This window comes from Lonchura striata, chromosome 2, assembly GCF_050655825.1.
Source record: "Lonchura striata isolate lonStrDom1 chromosome 2, ASM5065582v1, whole genome shotgun sequence".
NCBI classification, from domain to species: Eukaryota; Metazoa; Chordata; class Aves; order Passeriformes; family Estrildidae; genus Lonchura; species Lonchura striata.
Window position 1 is genome coordinate 63,451,420 of NC_140704.1, and position 24,651 is coordinate 63,476,070.

The following is a 24,651-nucleotide window of genomic DNA, read 5'->3' on the forward strand; positions in this document are numbered from 1 at the left end:
TTCCAAAAACTCTTTTTTGTCACTACATTTTGTATTCCCAGGAATAGAGAATTTGGATATTTGAATGGAGTATTTAGAAATCTGTCCACCAAATAATTTGTTTGACATTGCTTCATTTGAAATCAAATTGCTTTTCTTCTTTCTATTTCCCCATATCCTGCTGAAGTTAACTCCAATTTAGAAATAATTTGCCCCATTACTGCAGTCTCATTTTCAAAAAGCAAATTTGCTATTTTTCTGATATTTCTAATGGGGTTGCAAGAAGTTAAAGCTACTGTCAAAGTAGGATCCAGAAATTTTTGTATTCTTGATGAAGAAGATAGTCATACTTAGTAACAGAGGGATCAAAGATGATCTTGGATGCAGCTATTTAATTTGCATGCTTGAAAATCAAGAGTAGTTCTCCTGAAATTTATGGATTTTAATCCTCAGCAGAAGCAGTTCCAAAGAAACAAGCTGAATGTAAATCATTGAATGCTTAGCTTTTTAATTTGACTTGTTTTTGAAATATTTATTTTAGAATTTTTTTCTACCTTTCCAGGAAGACAAATCATCAAAGCTACAGAAACAAGCAAGGAGGATGTTTGTATAATCCTTTCAGATCTCTTAACTCTCTCTAAGTAAAAGTTTTGTTTGTTTTTGTCTTGGATTGCTGACTGTGGCTATCTTTTGCAGTGTTGAAACTTTTAAACCGAATATGTCAATGCCATGGAACAAATGCAAAATGGCAAAAGAATAAAGTAGAAGGTAATGCTGCAAAAATGACATTTTCTTTGTACTACACTGACCTTTTTTGAAATGCATCATCTTTAAAGGACACAAGCAGTACTTTGATTTGCCGCTCACCTAAGTGATGGCATCTTCCATACCCTCTCGTCTCCTCACAACTTACTCAGTAATTTTTAGTTTATGCACAAGAGTTAGGTTAACTTTCACAAGAGTGAAAATCATTATTCATGAAAGAGCACAAAAACCATAGCAGTGTTGCGGGTGAAGAGTCAGAAAGTCTGCAGCTTTTTAATGTGATTTTAGGTCATTTAGGGCAAGTTGTCCTGAGGTATTTGAGTGTTGTGATGCTCTGTGTCTAATGGGAGCTGGTTCCCTGGTGCTGCAGGAGCTGTTTTGCCCCTGTAAATGTAAAGGGAGGGAATTTTGCTTCCTAGGCACTTCTAAAAAGTGAAGGATGACAGAGCACTGAGAGATAAATGGCCCTTGGTGGACTGTCAAGTAGCACATAGAGGGGCCTCACCACCTTTACGGAGCACATGTTGTATCACTTTATGACTCAGTTCTTCATCTGAAAAATGGGATTAAGAATGCTTCTTTCCTCTTATCTGTGTAGGCTGTAACCTCATTGGAGTGCTTAGAGTTTGTTTGTGGAGTACTCGGGAAGATGGGTCTGCATTCCCATATGAGACATCCCTTTCCACCAGGCCATTGCAGTAATAAAGACAATCAGAGCTGCCTGCAGAATCTGGATTTTCTTGAACAGTTTTTTGCAAAGCATATGTGATATTTGCTTTAGATGGTCTGAGTGTTGGAGCAGCAGAGAATGCAATGTCTGGACTCACTTGAGAGCCATTTGACATTTTTTTGAAAGCTTCCTCAAGCAACTAACTTGCACTGTCCCACATGTGTACTTAAAGTCCCTTTTCTTGGGAAAGTATTCCAGTGAGAGGCCTTTGGAAAGAGGCTGTTGTTTCAGCCACTGCATGGAAATACTGTCTGTGATGTGATCTGGAGTAGCTTCACAGCTCTTGTGTGTTTCTGTGTTTTGCTCTTTGCACCACTCTCCATTTGCCAGGTATGCAATTTAGCCAGCTATTTTCAGAACCTCAGTTCAGTGCAGAAAACTGTGGCACTATTGGTTTCTTATTTCAAAACCTAAAAAGCTGAGTGTGTATTTAATTCTGCATTTCATATAGATTCCACATTGTTCATTTTAAATATATGTCAGTTTTTCAGGATTTGCTCACTACTGCAGCCTGGTACTAAAAACTTTTGGTTTGAATTTTAGTGTTTGGAGGAAGCTAGACAATTCAAATTTACTGCCTGGGTTAGACAGCTGCTTCCAGCTCTACTTGCCTCTCTAGAAGCATTGTAAGTTGTAGTTAAAGTCATCATAGATGATGCCAATTAAAAAATATGCTTGAAAATGTTAGGCGTGGGTTAGTGTTCTTTGGTTCTGCTTCTAAGCCATAACTTCAGACTGTGACAAGAGTTAAACATCATTTTTTAAACCTCTGAAAGCTGTAGATTCTCGTGTCAGAATCTGGGAGATAAAAACCAAGTCAGCTAAATATGGAAAGACTTGGTGAAACTAAGTGAGCTGGCAGCATGGAAACACGTTTTCTTTATGTCTGGTTTAGAAATTTAAAACAACTTAATCCTTACCCTGCTGAACTGTTTCTAGATCTGGGATGTATTCATCCTAGACCCTTTACTTCTTAAAAACAAAACTCAAGCCCCAAAATAAAAGCTGTGATGGAATAAAACCAGAGGTGTATACATGAAACTGCCTGTACACACTTCAAGATGTGTTTTAACATGAGCCCTCCGTTCAAAATTGTCATACTAGACTATGGTTATAGTAATAAAAGGAGAACAAATATGTTGTTCAGGAGGATTTAACAAGCAGGCTTCTTTTAGCTTCCTGGGACAAAAGTCGTGACAAGTGAAATAGAGTTCAGGACTGACCCTATGCACTTCACTCCCATTTTTGTGATTAATGGGATTTCACTCCCATTACACAAATCCAGAGGGTAATAATGGGACAGTGTAGTAAGTGCAAGTTTCAGTTTTCCAGAGTGTGTATTTCATAAAGCATTACCACAGGCAAAAGAAGTTACCTTTGTACTGCCAAAGAACTGGAGTTTCAGAGGAGCCTCTCTACTGAAGAGAGCCCATATGCAGTATTTATAAATCATAACTAAATCCAGGAAATTATGAAAAGGCAAACTGTACTTTAATGACCATGTCTAATTATTAAAAGGTTTATGTTAATAAAATAATCAGAACATGTAAAGCAAACTGTCCCAGAAGCTCTTCCTGAATGTGAATCACAGAATGACCCAACTCAGTGTTTCCTCAGTGTTTCCTTCAGTCAGCTTCTTGAGAAATGGTAAATGAACAGAAAAGAATGCTGGAGGAATTAGCACTTCAGGTTCTCTTTTCATTCATCAAAGAGATGTATTTTCAATCTTGGTATAGTTTCACACATGCTGCCATCAGCAAAATCATTACTTTAAGGGGTTTCCAAAGTTAGTAGGGAATTAAGAGAGGCATGATCTGAAACTCTGAAGACAATCATAAAAGATGTCAAAGATTTCCTTTGATCCACTGTTTATTTTGCATAGGTCCTTCAGTAAAGGTATGAATTGCTGGCTATCACCAGAACAAGGCATAGTTTTCTGAAGCAGTATTCCATCAGTAAGAAAACTTGCCAGAACAAACCGTCAGCTTTAGGAGTATGGGAGAAATCTTGTTCTGACACCAAAAAATGAAGTAGAGTTGTCATTCAGAATTGAGTTTATTGTTTCAGTTATTTACAGTTCTGCTTCTTCGTATTCCAGTGTTTCCATGTTTACCTAACAAGAATAGATTGTTCTCTTTATTGATCCTTGTATTTTTATCTCTCCTGATTACTGCATGAGTTGATCAAGTAGCAGTTCCAAGTAGCTTATTCTTCCTAGTGAGCTAGCATGTTTTTGGGGCATTTCCTTGGTCCAGCTCAAGTTGTGGTAATTTCATTACTTGGTGGGCTTTGGCTACACTGCTGGGGATAATTCAGTATGTTAATACATGATGACACATTTATGGAGAAAACACTCCTTGAAAGAAGGACCTTAGTGGAAGGATAGGTCCCATTGTGGTAATTAATTTGTAGCAACTATTATGGGTTACGATTTTAATAGGGATAAAGGATAGTTGTTCAAAGTAACCAACCACTCCAGCATAGTTTTATCTACATAAGTAAAAATGATAGTCATAAATTCAACAAATAGAATACATTCTAAGGGTTAGCAGTTCTTTTGCTCCAAAATTATAGTTCCTGGAATCAGGAAGATGTTTTTTTCATTATGTACTGAGGAGTACTTAGGCAAACCTGTTGTAGTACTAGTGCATAACTGTCAGAGGGAGATTTGGACATTTAAATGATAGGTCCCATCATTTCTATCCAGTCAGTAAATAATTTAAACACTGCTTTATCAGGGCTAGTAATACAGCACTTAGACAAGTTATTTCAGACAGCATGAAAATACTTTGGATACATTGTTCTTTACTTTTGGCAAGGGCAACACTGTATGGATATTTGGTGGGAAAGAGAGAAAGCCATGTTATATATTGATGATATATAGTTAATTCTTTTTTTCCTCTTATCTTCCTATTCCATAGCTTGCCATACCTCAGTATTCAGTGTTGTTAGCTACATATGCTTAATTTAAAAAAATAGTTTCTGACTGATTCTGAAATTAATGTTGCTCATCAGGCAGTTTGCTTTAGATTGTTGATGGATCAGCTATACTGTTTCTCAGTCAATGCCCAAAATTGACCGAGCTGTTTCTTTTGAATTTTTAAATTTTTTTTCATTCCTGTTATATAATGCTAATTAAAACTATTTTTAGTAATTATGTTCCAAAAACTGAACAGACTGCATGAAGTGGGACAAGAGTATTTGGGAATTTAGAACACTTTTATAAGTTCAAAAGCAAGACCGTACCAGGAAAGTCAGGTTGTAGCAACAAATTATTGGCCATGCTCTCAGTGCTAAAGAGCAGCTTTGTGAACTAATGCTAAGAAGCAAAATGTATATTTAAAGAATATATGCTTTTGTACTTTTTCCTATGAAAAAAAGGCTTTGTATTCTCAACAAAGGATTTTATTTTGCAGGCTACAATTTTTAACAGTCTATGTTTCTGCTGCTTGAAGTTTCAGATTATTTTAAGAGTTGGTCATCTTTGAAATCTGACCTGGCTAAACTTTTTCTGTAAAATGCAGTAGTACTAACCAATTAGAAAAAAAAACAGAGATGCTTTCAAAATTTGACACCATTGATTGACAGTATTGATATCAGTACAATTTTGTAAGGATGGTGGACTAGCAAAATTGTTTCTTGAATCCTATCAAGATGGCATGTTTCCATTTTTCATGTAAATATTGACCAAAATGTGTGTAATGAATTTCAGTCTCAGAGGCAAAAAAAGCCCAAAAAAAGCCCTGAGAGTTTCAGAAAGATTATGGTCCTTTGCGTAACCATTTTTTATATACAAAACTCGTGGAGAATGTTATTAAATACATCTATGCTTTCATGTATTGTGGTGAACATGTTCAAATTATTGGATAAATGAGTGTGTGAATGACCACTGATCCTGGATACTGTTCAGTTGCTGGTTTTATTACATGATAATACTTCAAACCCAGCATAATTGTGAATAACAGGTTACCAAAAAGACCAAAATGTACTGAACTGTGTAGATTGGGCACATCAGTTCTAGTGTCTTTATAATGTGCACAGAAGCTGTCAACAGAAGAGCACACACATTTTCTGTCATACTATTAAGAGCATTTTTAATTAAAGCAAAGTGTATAACTATACTTTTCAGTGTACCATAGTTCCTTTACAGATGAATCAGAATTTGATATGATGGTTTTCTTAGGTGTTTGCTGAATACTCTATTCTCCTCTAGTGGTCTTTTTTCACAGTTTCAGAAGCCTAACTGCATGCAATCAAGTATTCTCACATGATGCAAGAGCATTGCATCATAAGTTTTGCTCACAGATACTCCCAGTGAAATAGAAGAAGGGGGAATCAGATGGTTGTTTACCTTTGATGAATTTTTTTCTCCTACAAGTTTATTCTTAAGCAAAACAAAATAGTATCTGAAACATCAGTGTATTTCTTCTAGGATATTTGGGGAGAACAGACCTTTGAATTTGTGATCTTTGGGATCTGTTTGCAGATACAATACTGCCTGACAAGTGTGTCTTCCTCTGTGGCCACTGTCCTGAATGAAGCTCAGGGAAAAGAGAGGGTTTATGTCATAGAAGAATAGAGCAAGTAAGGTGATGTTTATGAGAGTGTAGCTCTTCTTTACCCATGGTATTTGGTCCCAAGAGTAAAATCAAGGTAGAATCTGACTGCCTTGCTTTACTATCTTCCCTGTATTACTGTTTTACAGGGTTATCCCCCTTCTCTCTTCTGGTCCAGATTGTTCCATAGCTGACCCTATCAGAAATGTTTATATTTAGTCACATCATTAAATTTTGCACCCAAAGCTGATTAAAACATGTGGGATCCTTGAAGGTGTCGTGTTTGTAGCTGCTTCTCAAATGAGAATCAGGATAAGAAAGATGAGTGGAACCATGCATGCTTCCTTCATTTTCAGCTGAAGAATATCATGCAGGAAAATCTTGCATTTTGTGTATGTTGTGTGGTGATAAACCTGAGTAGTGAAAATGAGTCATGAGTAACTGTTTTAGTGGTAATGGCACTGCACCTGCATTGGACATTATTGGATACATGTAACTAGAATCCTGCAGTACCATCTCATACTTGTGTGCTCTTGATTTTTTTAGCTATTAGTACTTAAAAGAGGTAGAGGTCAGACGGCCATACTTTCTAATCTTTGATTCCTGCTACTGATGCCCATAATGAAAAGATTCTTCTTTCTAACAGGCCAAAATCCAAAACTTCCTTTGAAAATAATGCCAACAAAAGGTAATTTGTCTTTCTTTATATGGTAATGTATCTAGATTTTGTATTACATTTTAAAGAGTTTACTGCCAAGCTGTATATGTTTTTATACGTTTGAAAATCTGGGGAGGGTCTTGATAGCTGTTGTGTTACCCAATTTCATTATTATACCTGCTTGTCAAAGAGTAGAGGGATCAAGCATAATGAAAATTGTTAATATACAGTTAACAGTCTGTGCTTTTAGCTTGTGCCAACACCTCTCTGTAGAAAGCAGTTTGGGTTTAGTTGAGGTGAATCATGAGAGAAAAAGTGCAGGCATCAGGAAAAGGGCAGGCGGTACGACTTCAAGGTGGAAGGATGTTCAGGATGTAGAACCTTATTGTGTAGGAAGATTTTTCTCTGTGAAAAGGAGCTGTAGTGGTGAGAGAGCTTTTCAACTGTGTGTGGCTAAGACAAGGTATAATCTTGAAGAAATACAGGCTGAGAGGAGTTTCTTTGGTATCTGCAACCATAGTAGATATTGGGTGTCTTTGATGTTGTAGGAGCATATGCCCCTGCAGCACTGAGGCAGAAATGCTGGCACTACTTTCTTGCTCTGTAGTAGTCTCAATTCATACCTCGAAGGCCTGGCATGGGCTGATGTTTAGTGTTATTTTAGGCTATCAGGAGATGAGTATTGCCTGTCCTTGGCATTATTCTTCAGGCTGCTTCTTTCAGCTATTGTACTGTACTGTTACTTTTTAAAGCACCCCTCCTAAGCCTTGATTCCAAGTGTGTTTCATCACACTTGGAAACTCAAAAAATACTAGTTCAGAAAGACTGTGTATCTGTGAGGTGTGTAGACATCTGTCTGTCTATTATCTATCTGTGAGTATGTGCTGTTGTGTATGTGATCACACAGCTCCACTAAGCATAGCAGAGATTTTTTTTTAATCAAACTTTGGAAAAACCTATTTCTGGGTGCAGGTTTGTTCAGTCCTCATTTTTCTGATTAAAAACCTTAAAATTTGCAGTGCTGGTGCCAGATACAGCATTGTAATGTCGATATAAAGTACCCCTAACTATAAACATGCATTTGTTAATATAGCATGAATTATTCATAAATCATGGAATATGCTGAGTTGGAAGGGACCCACCAGAGTCATCAAGTCCAACTCCTGGCACAGGATACCCCAAGAATCATACCATGTGCCTGAGAGCACTGTTCAAATGCTTCTTGAACTCTATCAGGTTTGGTCCTGGACCACATCCTTGGGGAACCTGTTCCAGTGCCCAACCACCCTCTGGGTGGGAAACCTTTTCCTGATATCCAACCTAAACCTCCCTCAGTTCAGCTTCAGGCCATTCCCTCACGTCCTGTCACTGGTCACAAGAATTAAGAGGTCAGTACTTACCCCTCCTCTTCCCCTCATGAGGAAGTTGCAACTGCAATGAAGTCTCACCTCAGTCTCCTCCAGGCTGAGCAGACCAAGTGACCTCAGTTGCTACTTGTACAGCTTCCCATCCAAACCCTTCACCATCCTTGTGGCTCTCCTTTGGTCACTCTCTAATAGCTCCATGTCTTTTTTGTACTGTGGCGCCCAAAACTGCCCGCAGCACTGGATGTGAGGCTGCCCTACAGCAGAGCAGGACAGTCCCCTCCCTTGCCCAGCTGGCCATGCTGTTCCTGATGCCCCCAAGGACATACTTGGCCCTCCTGGCTGTCAGGGCACAATGACTCATATTACATTTTCCAAGGACCAGGCCTCCAAAATCCCATTCCACAGCTCTGCTCTCCAGCCTCTCATTCCCCATTCTATACACAGAACCAGGACTGCCCCATCCCAGGTGCAGAATCCAGCTCTTCCCCTTGTTGATCTTTGTATGGTTGGTGATTGCCCATCTCTCTGGTTTGTTGAGGTCTCTCCAAAGGTCCTCTCTGCCTTAAAGGGAGTTGACAGCTCCTCTCAATTTGGTATTGTCATCAAATTTGCTTCATATTCCTTCAAGTCTTGCATCTAGGACTGAGCAAGGATGGAACCCCAGTATTATTAACAGTATTACTTTAGTAAGTGTCCTCAGATGTGGCAAAGAACAGTGTGACTTTTGTGCAAGTGTCCCTAGAAATGCAAGTGGCAATCACTAAGATCCATCTACTTAACTATGACTGTTTACACCATAAAAAGAAATTCACTCCTATAATTATATTTGGAATTACAGAAAGCTGTTGCTGCTGTAGATTATTTGATCTCTCTGGGGAAACTTCCATCAAACATAACAGCCTACATTTTTACTTTGTTAATTATAAAGCTGTGAAGAAGAAAATGCAAGACAATCTCAACTATTCTTAGTGTAATAGTAGCTTCCTAAAATATTACTGCCTTTATGAGTCCCAGTGGAGGATCTTTCTTTGTGCAGAAAAACCCAATACCATCCTCTTGCATAAATGAGGAAATAGATTCCAGATGTATTAGGCAAATAATAAGACAGACATTTATCATGATCTCTTATAAATCCATGGACATAGGTTATCTACAGGTTTGCTCTTGTTTTTTTTCCTCCATCTACCCCATCCATAACAAGTGATGCTTATTCTTTTGAAACTTTAGTTTGTGCCTATTTTCTAAGGACAGATAGATTAAAAATACTTTTGTCTCTTCTTTGTGATGGTATGGAAGATCAGTTGAGAGTTGTGTAGAGTAATACTTGGCTTTTGACTGCTGTTGAGATCTTTCATAAAGATACCCATAAAGATACTTAAAAGGCAGTTGGACCCAATTTCTGGGCAGGCAGCTCTAGGTGGCCAAGGCCACCTTGAACCAGGGTCATTGAACAAGATTATCTCAAAAGATTTTTCAGAGAGTTCTGTTCTTTGGCACTTGATATTTGTATGTTCCACTGTGATCAGCTCTGCTGTTGAGTGTGATAATTATAAATCGTCATGGTCCTACTTCTGCAAGGTCTCTGCAGTTACACCATTCTCAGACCACCATTAGTTTCAGTGATGCCCACATGTTGGGGACTTCTAGTTGCAGGACTGAAGCTGAGCTTATGTGCAAAAGTAAATATTTGCTGAATTTTGAAACCATCAGGCTTATGAAACCAGAGCTTCTATGATGTGCAGCTGCTTTTTATTCTGTCTGTGCTCCCCCAAAAGCAGTCCTGGTGGAGACACTGTATTGAACAGTAGAATCAAACCTCACAAAATTAGAACTAATGTACCTGTGGGTGCAGAGTGTTTACTGTTTGCTTCAGAAGTATACCCTAGGATCATTTTGCTCTGAATTCATCCACTAACCCTTGTTGTCACTCAGCTGAGCTTTAAGGTTAGAAGGCCAAAGAAAAGTTCTTGCAAAATAAAAATTGATTTGTAATGATTTTGTATATATATTTGGAGGATGTGCAATAGTAACTCAATCTTTTGAAGCTTGTAAGTGATTCCTGGATGGTCACTGAGCACCAGATGGATTTGGCTGCTATTGTTGAGATAATCAGACCTGGCTTTTTTTTGACAAGCACCATTTAACAATGTGACTGATGGTGTTGTGCCTTTATTCTTTATTTCACCAGTGAAACATACACTTATGCTACCTTAAGAGATCAGTATAAGCTTTTGGGATCCTTTTAAATCGTCATTGAAGATTTACACTTGTCTTTTTATTATTGAATCAAATTTATAGAGGTGTAAAAAGGCAAGTGTATCAACCATGGCAAATACTTAGAAGACCCCATAATGGTATTGAGGACCCAAGTGTGTTTCTTGGCTCAGTTAAAGAGTATAAAAGTTAATATTGTCAGCAGTCTTCTTGCAACACAATACTTTTTTTCTTTAATCACCTCCCAGTATTGTGCTTCTTTTTGTCACATGTGGACAAACCAGAGTAACTTTACAATGCAGGTGAAAACACTTGTTTTTTTCAGTGGTGGCTGCAAGGAGTGGGAGATGTTTTGCACATAGGTTTTTGTTGACATTTCGCTCTGGTAGTCTTTTGGTTTTTCTGGTGGTCTTCATGATCATAAAATGCAAAGCAATTTTGGGGCAAACAACAGTACATCTTTATAATTATTTGTGTGCATTGTTTGAAGTGTTGTTGTACAGATTCACCTTCCTTTCTTTTACTGTGTGGATTCAATGGGAAAGATAGATAAAGGCAGACACTGCAGCTTTCCTATAATAGCATATCTGTGTGACTGAATTTTGAGGTCAAAAATCTGTAAAGATCAGTACACAATTGTGATTCTGTGATAATAGCTGGTAGGTTTGCCAGTTTAAGCTGGTTCACTAGAGCTGATGTGGTGGTTAGTTTATCTTGACATTAGTGGTAGGAGCAGAAGTCTGGGGAATGGCACACCAGGTTTTGGGTCACTGGAAGAGGCAGGTGTGTTCTGCAGTCTTGGCAGATGAGTAAATCCTCAGTATATATTAACCACAGACTAGCTGCAGCAGAGCTAGCTATTTTACCTCAGCAAGAAAGAAGTGGGGTAAATTATTCTTTCTGGAGCTTCTGGTTGACCTGACTAGGAAGCAGAATTAGCTTGTTAAGGAGGTGCCCTGGGTACCTTTAACCTGTGTGCACCAGAGACAACCTTGCAGTCTCTAGCAGCAAGGCAAGGAGAAGAAAGAGCAATTTTGTTCATCTGAGAGGATTGTCTGAATGTACTGTATATTTTGAATAAAGCTAAAACAAGGCATGAACAATGGGACCACCAGTGATTTTACAGAGTTCTGCTTCCCTTCTGTGCTGACTATGTTAATGTCAGTTGAGCAGAACTGCATCACGGCTGGACTCTGTTGAGAAGCTGGAGAGGAGCAAAGTGCAGATGCTGGTCCAAACTTAATTCATCTCCTCATATTGGCGAAGGCATTGATGCTGGCCTGGTTTTGCTCTTCTTGGTTTCCTCTATGTGTTTACAACCTTTGAATTTTTTTTATTTCTTGAAGAGTGAAATTTTCCAAAGTCACCCATAGGGCTTGTAATAAAAGTTGCAGGTCTTTTTCTGTTCTGTCTTTCTGGTGTGTTTTGTGAATCTGGAAATAAGGTGAATTTCATCTGATCTGAAGTGTTGTTACAGGATGATGTTGGATAGCTTAACTGGTTGTGTAGTTAGTAGATGATTATATGCAGACCTGTAGAAATACAATATTTCTGATTTTTCTACTTATGCTGCAGGAAACTGGGAACAGTAGCAGTGAAGCCAGTGGTATATTTTGAAATAAATAAGAACTGGACTGATTGTTTTTTCTTTGCCATTTGGCTAGTGACAGCTTAGATCTCATCTGGTGTGAATTGGCACAGCTTTCACTGATGTTGGAGGAGCTTTTATACTAATTCACACCAGCTGAGCTTGTTATGCAGTCCAGTCTGTCAAATGTGGGTTGGTGTTTTTTTCTCCTTTTTACCTCTTTTCTGCTTTCCGTCTTGTGCTTGGGGATCTTTTGTCCTGCCCTTTGTGCTTGTTCCAGTTCTGACCAATAGCACATAAACTGAAAACCTGTTTCAGAGCAGAGTTTCTTTACATGAATCCATAAGCTTAATAATTTTGATTCTACGTTGCATAGATATGTAGAGGATTTACTTTAAATCCAAAATGAGGACTTATACATTTCTATAGCTTATTTTTGCTAATTTTAACATCTGAATGGATTTCTGCATAGGCAAGCATTATTTATTTAATTTGATTTTTGAGAAGTCAAAATGAATATGTACCAAAATCTTCTGCTACTGTGATTCTTTCTTGAAGTTTGACAGATGAGCTTATATTTCTATTGTGTCAACAAAAAGTAGGAAGGATTTGTATTCATCTAAGGATCGCTATGTCTTAGAGCCTATACCATCTTAACTGGCTTGGGGGAATTACATATATTTTGTAGAAAGAAAGCTTATGTTAACATATATGCAAACTTCATGTGATAATTATCAAAGGACACTTTGATTAATCTAGTTGTATCCTAAAGGCTGATGACATTTTAAATTGTTCAGAAAAGCAGGCAGTCATGATGGAAACTGCTCAGAAGCTAAAAACCTCTTACAATTATCTGCAACTTGTGTGCAATACATCTTAGACACTGACACGTAAAATTTAATTGTGATCATTCTGTTGTATTTGTAATAATTTAATCTTAAATCATACCTGTGCAACTGTAAGAACTTTATAGTATTTTGTGGTTTGCATTCTTAGACGTATGCATATTTTAAAAGTATGTTAATGAAGAAGAGATGATGAAGGTTATTAAGTTCTGTGCTCCAGCTGAGGAGTGCTAGATCTCATTGTTCTGTCCTGTGACCAGTAACATTTGTATCAGAGAAAAACAAGGGGAAAACCTACAGTAGAGAAATGTGGTAACCAAATACTCCATATCATTCTTTCTAGCTGGGAATGCTTCCCAGTTTGCTGATAAAGCAAAACCTGTTGATGCTTATTGTCCCACAGACAGTGCACTGCACACTTGAAATCATAAATTTTATTAAGTACAGCTTTTCAATATATATCTAATATTTATATTAGTAAGGAAGTTTATAGTCTCTTCTGGTAAAATGGACTGTTTAAGAATTTCAAATGCAAATCCTTAATTCATGCTTGTTTTCAGTTTGTCATAGCAAATTCCTCAAAAACAGTATTAGTAGGTTATCGATTAGATGAAGTAATTTCAAACTGTATAATTAAGAGTCTGTTCATGCAGCATCACCTTGTGGAATTTAATACATTTGGACGTTCAAAAGCTTCACAGAGTTGGGACAGAATACAGAAACTTCTGTTAAAGTGGATTTTTGTGATTCTGACATCAATTCTAGAAATGAATAATTCTGAACTGTGTTGTTCACTTAGTTAATTGGTCACTTAGTTCCTTGGAGCAAATGACTAGTATACTTCAAATTTCATCATTTATAAGACAAGGTTAATTCCCTAAGGCTTGATGTTTGCTAGAAGACATAGAGAACTGTGTTACAAAAATTCTTCATAAACATTAGTCTCTCAGCTGTGCCTGGTTCCCCATGCTGCACTGCTCCATCACTGCTGGAAAATTATTATCTTTTATTGTTTAATTCCCTTTGGGTTTGAGATAAGCCAGATGGTGAGGTTGTCTTCCAGGAGAGTTTTCTGCTTTGCATTATCTATTTTCCACCCTTACTAGTAATGGAGGAGTTGCAGCAAGTAATCCCCTTTGGTCTAGATGGTTTTATGTACCTGTGTGTTGCTTTGGTAATTCCTGTTATTTTATATATTTAGTTTCAATCAAATTGTTGTGTGTTTCATCATGATCTACTTGATTTGAGTGATTTATATTATGATTACGATAGGAAGTGTTGTATTCTTGGTACAGGTCTCTGGTTTCCAAAATATTAAAGTAAAATCGAAATAATTATTTCTAAAGATCTGAGGAAAGAAAGCAAAAACCACTGTTTAACATTGTTTTCAGGAACTGCATAGATTTTACAGGATGTAAAGCTCAGCAGTTTACTATATTAGCTGATCCTTTGCAGAATTCAGTGTCTTGTGTAACTGGACATATGGTATCTTTAGAAATTTGTGGGAACCCTTAAAATCTTGTTGACTGTAACATATTCTACAATAAAGGAGTGTGTGAATCCATGTGTGAAATTTTGTTTTCATTTAAAGAAAAAAACCCTATTAAGTAGTGGATTCTGGCTCTAAGACTAAGAGTTCTTAAAATGTATGATAAATTATTAGACACTTTGCATAACCTGTATGGCAGGAACTTGTTAGGTCTCCCAATTCCCAGAAGCCCAGGAATGGGCACCCAAAACCAGCTTTTCTTAGAGGAGATTTTGCAGCCCTTCTCTCTCTCATCTGTGAAATGGTGCTATAATCCCAAGAGATGTGTTAAATATTGTTTGTCCACTTTGCCTTGAAATGATGAAGCGCTCCATAAATAACAAGTGACATTTATAGAAGTTCTTCTGATTCTGGTTTCATGGGAAAGGTAAGCCAAAGGTGCTGCTTGAAGGATGTTGCCATATAAAAACCCCAAAAGGCATGCAGAAAGATCTGACAGGGGGTTTGCATGTAAATGACCTCAGGGGGTATTTAAAATGCAATCTATTGAGGAAGAAAATCACCCTGCCATGTTTAGCCTTCTTTTTTTTTTTTTCTTTTTTTTTCTTTTGTTTGGTAGTGTTATGATACAGTCTTGCAGGCCCCTTTTATTTTGAAGCCCAATGTAATCATATGTAATTTCTGTGTATTTTTGGGATTTCTCCTACTTGAAAACTCCTCCCAAGCAAAGACTGAGGATGATTTTCCTGTAAAGAATTATGAGCACACACACAAAGCCATCCTCACAGAATCATGTGTGTCTAAGGGGACCTCCTGAGCTCTGTGGCCCAACCCCCTGCTCAGCACAAGCCCAGACAGAACAGTTTGCCCTGGGCTTTGTTCAGTCATGTTTTAAATGGCTCCCAGCAGAGCCTGTGCCCATCTATCAGTGCAGTGAAGTGAGCTGTCCTGTCGTGTCTGTGATCCTGGTGGGGTCATGGCTCTGGAACTGCGCTCAGACTTTTAATTCCTCCTGTTTGCTTCCCCTGCTACGTGCATGTGCATCCAATTCTGCTTTCAGGAGAGAGGCAGAGGAGTCCTAGAGCTGGCCATGCCACTTTTTAAGCAGCTGTGGGTTTCCATTGCCTTTAACATTAGCAAAATCCCTTGCCCAGCAGAGGGATGGGTTCAGAGCCCGTGGTGGTACAGAGCGAGTAATGGGATTTGAGCTGATTCAGTCTTTATCCACAGCTATGCTGATAAAACTTACATTTAGAAATGCTGTTATTCAGTAAGTTTCAGTGGATATATGCAGATAAACTGATTATTTGTTCAGCTATTTCTTTACAAGATGTACAAGTGTGCATCAGCTGTTGGAAGGTGACCCCTCTGTGGTTTTGGTTTTTTGCTTTTTATTTTTCAATTTCCTGAGCAAGGGAGAGAGTGAGGAGGGAAGTGAGATCTAAGGCAGCTTTGTGCTGGAAAACTTAATGTTATTTGCTGTAAATATGGTAGTTGTGATGAAAAACTTAGAAAACCTCAATTAATGTAAAATGCAAAATAAAAAAATCAAAAAAACAAGCTGCCTAGCATATTCTTCCTACCTTAAAAAAAATTTTGAAAAAAGAGAAACTATGTGTTTCTGTTAAAGGTTTAAGAAACTCCAGATGGCTGTTGGAAAAAAAAAAATTAAAATGGGGGTGGAGAAAGTCAAGAAGAAACAGTTTCTATTGACTTGTTCTTTCTTTTTTGGAAAGGTCACTGAAAATTTACACAGTGACAAAATAACAATCCAATTAGTATCTGTCCTGTAAAACTAAATGTTAATTTATTTCAGATTCTCCTCTATTGACAAGTGGGACTGATATTCAAGATGGACTTCTCTTACATGAGTGCAGGGCAAAAATTACCCGACTGGATATGAGTTTCTATAGCAATTGCTGTCAAGGCAAACTGTAAAGAAAAAAAGATATAATTAAATACTAACAGTATGTTTATTTTGTTTGAAGATTATTTTTTTAATTATATTTCTCATAGCTATAAAAGATACAATTTGGTAATGCGAGTTAATCTTAAAAGCATAGCATCCCCTTTGTCTAGTGCTTAAAAAAAGATTCCAGTAGAGAATACTATTTCATTAATTGTTATTATATAGGAATTAGAGATTTAGGGGTTCTAACATTTCCTTTATCATTCATTTCTTTAGGTGTCAGTGGCACACTACTTTACAAAATTAATTTCAGTGCATAACAAGAGATTAATTAGCAACTGTTAAAAGGGAACATTATCTAGAGAACTAGTGACTTTTTTAGTGAAAGGAATCTCTTTAATAAGAGCCCTTAAACTGCAGTTCTTCAAATGAGCAAGAGAAATTATTCTTCTTATATTCCAGAAAGAAAAGCAGACAAATAACCTTCTCTGATAATTCATTTAAATATTTTAACAGTGATTTAAAATGCTATCTAATCAAAGCAGTATCCTTTCATTTAGGTTGTATGCTTATCAGAATACTTTCATTCATATAGTCCACAAGGAAGACACAAAACTCACTGAGTGAAGGTTGGATCTTTCCCATTGAGCTGCTGTGATAGTGACACAGAGAACATACTTGGACACATCTCTCCATCCCTACTGAGACTGGAATGAGGTGATGTTTGGTGAGGAAGGAACTGCACTGAGGTCTGCATGTTTGGGTTTTTTTATGTTGGCTTCAGTGGGCTTCTGATTACATACTGCTGTAGTTTTGAGTCAGCTTCTAGTCAAAGTATATCTTTAGCCCACCTTATTTGCAGGTTTGTGTGCTCATTGAATGAAGGAGGAGGCAAAAAAAGGCAAAGAGGAAGTGTGTGTCTGTGTTCAGTAAATAGCACTGTATTTCTGAGAGGCTGGGCCTCTGGGTAAAGCAGGGCTCTGGTGGGGTGGAGGGTTTGGACGTGTTCACCCCCAGGGCTTTGTTTAGCTCTGGTTTCCTCTGCAGAGTTGCAGAGGCTCTCTGGTCCATGATTTACTGTCAGTGAACTCATGCAATGTTCACCGTGGGGTGGATGTGGCTGAGTCAGGCTCTCTGCAGTTCAGTCCAGGGCTGTAAGAACCATTGGCACTTTCCCAGGACACAGGAGACTTGCTCCCTTGAAACTTTTGTGCTGTGTCCCAACAAGACAGAGAAATATTCATCACCCTACAGCATCCTGGGCAGAACAGTGCCAGGGGAGGTTAGGAGTGTTTAGAAAGCAAAGAAGATTGCTGAGTTTGCTTCTTCTCCTATGAAGGACCATTATCTGATTCAGTTTCCAGGATAATCATTCCTCTGTGGATGAATTTGAACTACTTTGGTAGAGGATACTACTCTAACAAGCGTATGCCTCACTAAAGTAGTAGTTGGAAAGCATGAAATGGGTGCCTTTAATGACAGCAGGAAAGAGCAGTCTGTGCCCTTGAATGCTGCTCTGCCATCTCTTCCTTCCCGAGGAAAAAAGTTCCTAGTTGAGTGTAGCAACATCTTTGAACTTAAATTTTTCACATGTGGCCACTCACTGTGAGCATGCTTTTTGCTGTCCCAGTGCCTGACTTGAGACCATGGGGTCTGATTTGCAGAAGTGTCAAGTGCTCACAGCAGCAGCTGTAGTAATAGGGAGCTGTACTTTGAACGCATTAAACCCCATGATGTCCTTGGTGCTCAGAAACATCAGGCCCCTGATATGTCAGATTGGGAGCAAAATTAATAGATGCTTTTGATCTTCAAGCACCCAAGTTCCAGCTTCAATACAGGAGGCACTAATACTTGCCCAACTTACAAAGACACACAGAAGAAGAAGGAAAAAAGAAGTCTAATATATTGGAAACATTTAAATATTGTGGAACCGAATGCTTCATTGGGAAGCTCATAAAAGCAAGAATGTGTCTTCAGGGCTTGGCTTGAGTATTGCTCAGTGCACGAAGCACTTTGGGTACGTGTTCAGCAATGCAACAAATGCAAGCAGGGACCATTTACTATTGTCTCTTCTCTGTGCTGAACAGAGCAAACTCTCGTGGAAAGATTGATACTTGTTTGTCTCACTGCAGACAGCGTTGTAATGTATTGCTAAGATGAGAGCATTTTAGTGTTCCTCAGGCAACTTTAATTCTACTTTTTCAGAATATCTGAATGCTTCATTGAAACACCAAGTGTTGTATTAAGGCTCACTTTTGTGGGCCGTTTTATGGATGCTTTAAATTGAAAACTGAAAAATGGAAGTATTCTGTTGTATATCATCACATTCTTATGAGTCATCAGTGTAATATAATTACAAGTTTCGTAGAGCAATTCCATGTGTACATACTTCTATTTCATATACAAAATATTAGACAAAATTTAGAATTTATATGAACATAGTGTGAGAAACATGGGACATTTTTTTCAAATAGCTGTGAAAGATTGAGTGCTTTATGTGGCAGTCTTTGTCTTCTTTGAATCTTTTCTAAGGAAAATCCTTCCTTGTTCACTGGTAAATAAAGCTGGTCTGTTTAGTGCTGTTGGCCATTGTGTAATGGTGTAAACTGTTCTATAGAGTAGATATACCTACATGTATATGTATATATACCTAGGCAGAGGGAGTTGCAGGGTCATCCAGCAACCCATCCCTCGCTTGTGTATCTGTTCCTGTCATCTTTTACCTGCCTTGTCAACTGCCGGGCAAGAGTAATAAGAAACCTGTGCAAAAAACAGCTAATGTACTTCCACAAAGTATTTAAAGGACTTCAAGCAAAACCTTTTCTTCTGTCTTTTCCTAAGTTTTTCTTATATAGTTTAGGTGGGACTTTATGATGTTACATTTCTTTCATCTCCAATAGCTGGTAATATTGTATTGTGTGAAGCTCCTTCAACCACTTTATGCCAAATTTTAATGCAATTTATGTCACCTTTTAACAAAATCACTGTACTTCAGAGAAAAAAAGTACTGCTGCCAGAACTCATTAATTTTGTACAAATCTAAGTAAATGAAAAAGAGTTACCTTGAACTTTAAGGAACAATTACTTACCTTAAACATTTTTTGTCACCTATTTCATGTGGAGATGGTGGCTTAATTTTTAAGATAATCACTAATTTAAATGTTCTATTCATAAGCAAGAAAATCATCAAGGTCTGGCTGTAATTCTGTAATATTACTGATGAATAAGATGACTTGAAATAAAGTACATATGTTATAATTTATTTTTTTAAGTGGCTATAGATACTTTGTGCAGCTCAGGAAGAGACAGGGGAGTACTTGAAACATAATTTCCATTGCATTTGTGTCATGTGAGTACTGAAATGATGAAAGAAGTTGCTAGAAATGAGGAAACTAATTAAAAGAAATTTGAGAGAGAAACCTAAAAGAGATATTAACACAAGATGATTGCTCTGAGATGAAATATTTTTGTTCTTTTCCTTGTAATTATACAGTGATGCTAGTTTCATTGTAAAACTTGAAGCTGAAATGGATACATAGGGTCAAATTCATCTAATCTGATTTACATGTCTAAAAATTAAGTGCTTATTTCTGCATTTCTTATGACAGAGTGAATAATTATTTGTGGTATTCTCTCCCTGTTTGCAGTAGAACTGAAGGATCTGGTTTAGATCAGATACTTTGCAATGTGTAGTGGTTAAGTAGCCACAAGTGTTGCCCAGAATTATGCTGCTTCTCAGCATCTTCTTGCAGATAGCTCTGCATCTACTTGGAAGCCTCCCCAGATCCCAAGAGAATATATTAGTAGCTATCAAATTTTAAATGACCATGTGCAACTTCAAAACATGAACTGAGTAGGAGGGGAAACTCTTTTTGCCTTGAGTGAAACCCTTCAGTTTCTGCCCCAGAAGAGCTCTGGACATGGCAGTGCCATTGATCAGGTGTAGGATTAGGCACAGCTCAAGTCTTTTACCTGGTGATGCATTTCAAAGGAATGTTGCTTCACAGAAGTCAAGCAGTACACTACAAGCTGAAGAACCTAATTTGTAAGTTTAGGTTTTGCTCCATCTGAGTGCTCCTGGGACCATGAAGATGAGAGAGCAAACGGGAGATTTTAGGCACAGGAGGAAGAGCAGGTCATGGCTCACTATGTCTTTTTCTGGGGCTCAGAATTGAGTCTCCTGAGGTGTCTGTGCTATAGCTATATACTTTCCCTTTTTCCATGTCTGTGTACAAAATGTACCAGAAGACTAATTAAGCATCCATAGCTGTGTTACAGGTACAGATAAAGGTATTTGCAGGTGTTCAGGTTTGACAAATGCCAGCTGGAAACACTGAACTCAGGAGCAATATAGAGAGAAATGCAAGAGGGTCCTTTGTGACATTGACTTCAAATCTCATTTGCTAATATCTGAAATTACATGTTTAAATCACATCTATGTCTTTAATAGCATAAGACCTATTGGCAAAAAATAATTGGCCAGCAGCATGCAATGGTCAATTTTTTTTAAGATGGGGGATCAATGAGTAGGTGTGGGTTGGGAAGCCACCTTTGTGAGCAAAAGTATGAAATGTCCCTCAAGCTGTTATAGAGCTGATGGAGTAGTTCTCTAGTAAGAAGAAAACTGCAAGTAGTGCTTCTGAACAAAATTTTTTGATCCTGTGCTATGTGACAATACATTTAAATGCACCAAGACCTTTTATGTTGTGCTTTCTAAAAAATAAATAAATTGTATGTACTCAGAACCTTGTCACAGCTGATACAGAACACATGTAGTGGAATTCATTTGAGTTCATTGAAGTTGGACTATAAGTGCAACACTTCCTTATGAGATCTTTTCTCAGCTTTACCATCAGAATACTGAAGAACTATTGGCAGAAAGATTTTGAAATTCAATATTTTACATTTATTGTGTGTCTTATCAAATCATTCCGGAAAGAAGGGACTATTATCCCAACTCTAGTTATAAGGAAAGTGATGCCTAAGTGATCATAAGACTTTTCATTACTTTCTTCCAAAGAATGAGTTTGTGGCAGAGGAGCTAAATCGTAAACCTTATCTTTCTATTATTTTTATATATTATAAAGCCAAGGAAGCCCAGTCAAATAACTCAAGGCTTCTTTATGGTACATTCTATACAAAAAAAAAAAAAAAAAAAAAAAAAAAGTGGTATCAGTCCCTGCCTGTGGAAGTTGAATTTATTGTGCAGTATCCAGCTTTCAGAGTAATCATGACAGTGTGCTGCTGTCAGCTGAACATATTTTTTAACATTTTTATATACATACAGGTGTTCTGGCTGTTCTGATTCTTGAACAGGAATATTGAACATGCTGAACAGTGTCCTGTGCTATGATAGATAACTGCTACCTCTGTATCTTTTGAGGATGTCTTAATCTTGTGAAGACTGTCCCACGTTGTGATGATCTTCCTGTTGTTGTTCTTTGTTCTGTCTGTTGTTCTGCAAGAAAAGGCCATTTTGTAAGACACTAAGCCATCAACATTGTTAAAATTTTAAGAAGAAAGTTGTAGCTGGGGCAGTGAATATATGTGAAGGGAATTTGTCCAGCTGTACTTATACCCTGAAAAAATTAGATTCATAATTGAATTTCTGAACTGTATTGTAAGCTTGGTTTTTCTCTCAAGTGGGAGCCCCTCATGTATTTCTTTATACCATTTATTTTTTCAAATCTCCATGGCCCCAGTGTCTAGGGAGATTTAACAGTATTAGAAGATATTAAAAGGCCCAAATCCTCAAAACCCAGCTTTTCCTGAATGAACAAAACATAAAGAAGAGAATTGGAGTTTGCTTTTACATACAAGGAACAAAAAGAGTAATACTGTAGCCTGCAGGCAGAGCCGAGGGGAAAAGAGTGAATGAGTCAATTAATTTTTTGCTCTATGACATAAATTAGGACAGCAAATTGCACTGCTATCCATTGAAAATGTTCAGCTTTGAGACAGGGGTAAGGAAAAAACCTCAAAAACTAAGCAAGCCATTTGTTCAGCTATGCAGGCTGAAATACAGAGAAAAAGAAAACCATATACCTTTAGAATATTTATAGTTAATGACTAATGTCTTGTATTGCTCTTGGGAGTTAAGTGGATACTTTATTGTACATAATTTGAAAGGTAGAATGTTATTGCAGTGTATGGTTATGAACTCAGAGAAAATATCCTAGGGTGTAAGTAAGATTCTGTTTAATGGTGGATTTGTCATTGATTATGTTGGGAATATTTAGGAGGGCTTGCAGGAATCAGAGAGATTTACTTGGGCAAAAGTAGGAAGATGGAAAGGAACAAGGAAGGAGGACTGAGGAATTCATAACTTCAGAAGCAGAAAGGTTAAAAAACTTGAAGTTAAAAGTATCAATTGGAGGTAGGAAAAAATAGGGAGAGCTCTTCCTTGTTGTTGCTTTGATTCACTCTTTCCTCTTCTTGCTAATCTAGTTTTCCTGTCTTCTTCTGCTCTGGTCATTAATTTCTCCCTATTATAAATATTTTCTTCCCAGCTACTTGACCTGTTGAAATATTGGTCAAATGGTAGAAAAAAAGTTAGTCACATATTAGAAGAAAGTAGAATCTGGTGGATGGCTTCCCTGGGTAGATTTTTTTATCAGGCTGTTGTTTTAGTATATACTTGGCTCTTTTGGTTATAGAACAAAAATAAATATACCTATTAAAACTTATTCAAAACCTTTAAAGTTCTTTTGCTTAGTTTTCAGAACAGAACAAATCAGTCTGACCCAGGAGACATAGATGTAGTCTCAAAGTGACTTAGAAAATTATTATTGTTAGAAAATTATTCCACACATGAGATTTAGAAAGATAAGTTCTCGTTCCTCAGAATGGGCGTAATTGAATGCTTATTTCTTTTCTTGAGTTCTTGAAGAGTGGCTTTCTTAGCATGAATGCCAAGTCCTCATTTTAGGGTGTAATTTAAGCTGAGTTCCACACAGGAGCCTGAATGCATCAGTCTAATTGAGTTACAGGAGAACACTGTGATGGTTTAGATTTTTGCTTTCACTGGAGGGGAGTTCAGAGAAAACTTGAGTAAGCTTTTTGGCCTCAGTTGCTTAACATCCCAGCCACATGACCTTGCAGTTTGAGAAGCTCTTCTCTATTAGACTAATGCCTTAGTATTACTTTTTCTCCATGTAAAACTTTTTACTCCCAACATATGGGAGTTTTATGTGAAATAATTTAGGGAAATAATAAGGAAATAATTTAAAATGGCTTATTTTTAACAGAAGTAAACATGTTTACCTCATTACTGTGGCCATTATGTAGACTATGCGTTCCTAGTCTTTAGAAATAAGTAAATATTTATTTTGCTGAATCTGTTTTTCAAAGCCTGATTCATAAGCTGTCCATTAATCACATAGAACTCAAATCTGGGCCTTGGCATTTGTTTCCAGAATTCGTGGTGTTTTGTGTCAAGTCACATGTTCATGGTATCTATAATTTACTTTCTATACAGTTTAAAGCTGATTTGTTTTGTAAAACATGATGTGTAATCCATATGCCCTTGGGAATCTGTTCACCCGTCTTCCCACCAGTTTAGTTCTAGAACTGGCTCCATTGACAGTCATATTTTGGACTGAAAGAAGGAGATAAAATTCAGGTCTTTGCTTCTGGAACTCATCCCAGATTTCAGCTACTAATACTTTGGGTGTATTAATTGTTGTGCGTTTTGTGAACACCTTCTATGCAGGCTGCTGTGTATTCATGATTTTGCCTCAATCCAAGATCAAAATTTAATTTCTTTCACTTCTCAGTAACTGCTGAGTATGACAATTTGAAGACCCAATTTAGGGTCTGTTGAAAGGAAGAATTTTTTTACTGGCAGTTTTACAGAAGTAGCAAAAATTCTTAAATAAAAGCCGATATCTATATAAAAATACGTATGTCTGAAATGAAAACCAAAAAAGCTTTGTCAACCTGTTACTAATACTGTGTCGCAAATTATGTCTTAAAATTGTTGTACAGAGCAGAATGTCTTGCCTCACACTCCTTGAGAGGGTGAGTGTTTCTGTCTGGTTTTTTCTGAGGATTCAGGGCAATATAATCCATTAATTCCGGCAGGCCATTATTTATGCCTTAGTGAATGATTGGGAAAATTCCCATCCTGGCTGAGAAAATTTAACTTTCGTTTAACTTTGCTTTTTGGAGAATGGCTTGCTTGGTCTACATTACATGTAAGCTGATTCACCTGGGCTTGAAGCTGAAGTCCAGGATAAAGAGATATGACTTATCAAGGAGGATAAGGATTCTTGAGCTTCTCTGTAAGACAGAGCTGCAAAGGTGCAACTTTCTGACATTACATTTGGGCTGTCCTAGCTTCTAGTGTGGGAAGCCAGTCCAACTGTTTTATCCTTTCCTCCTCCATCTTTGGCTACCCGACAAGCAAAGCTTCCAGCAATTTTCTTCTGGTGGGGAGTCAAATATTTCATGTGAAGCAGCAGGAGCCTGGCAGTATAAAAACCTTTGATGGCCAGTTGGGGAAAGCTTGAGTGTCAGGAAAGCTTTATCTGTTGGGCTGTGTTATTTCAAG

The 24,651-nt window shown here is 37.5% G+C and overlaps 1 protein-coding gene across 30 annotated transcripts in view; it reads left to right on the forward strand.

Annotated features, from left to right (window-relative positions):
- FARS2 (phenylalanyl-tRNA synthetase 2, mitochondrial) overlaps positions 1-24,651 on the forward strand; it is a 229,039-nt gene that overhangs the window by 105,983 nt on the left and 98,405 nt on the right. For 12 of the 30 annotated variants that reach the window (XR_014953320.1, XR_014953321.1, XR_014953322.1 and 9 more), the window contains one exon: positions 676-747. The exons of 15 other annotated variants lie outside the window; for them this stretch is intronic. Coding sequence is in view for 12 of the 15 variants with exons in the window: in XM_085573472.1 (XP_085429598.1) it covers positions 676-747 (72 nt within the window). In the remaining 3 variants the exon portion in view is untranslated. Of the gene's footprint in view, positions 1-675; positions 748-6,676; positions 6,719-24,651 lie in introns of all 30 variants that reach the window. 3 more of the 30 variants (XM_085573476.1, XM_085573475.1, XM_085573478.1) reach the window with 1 other exon arrangement.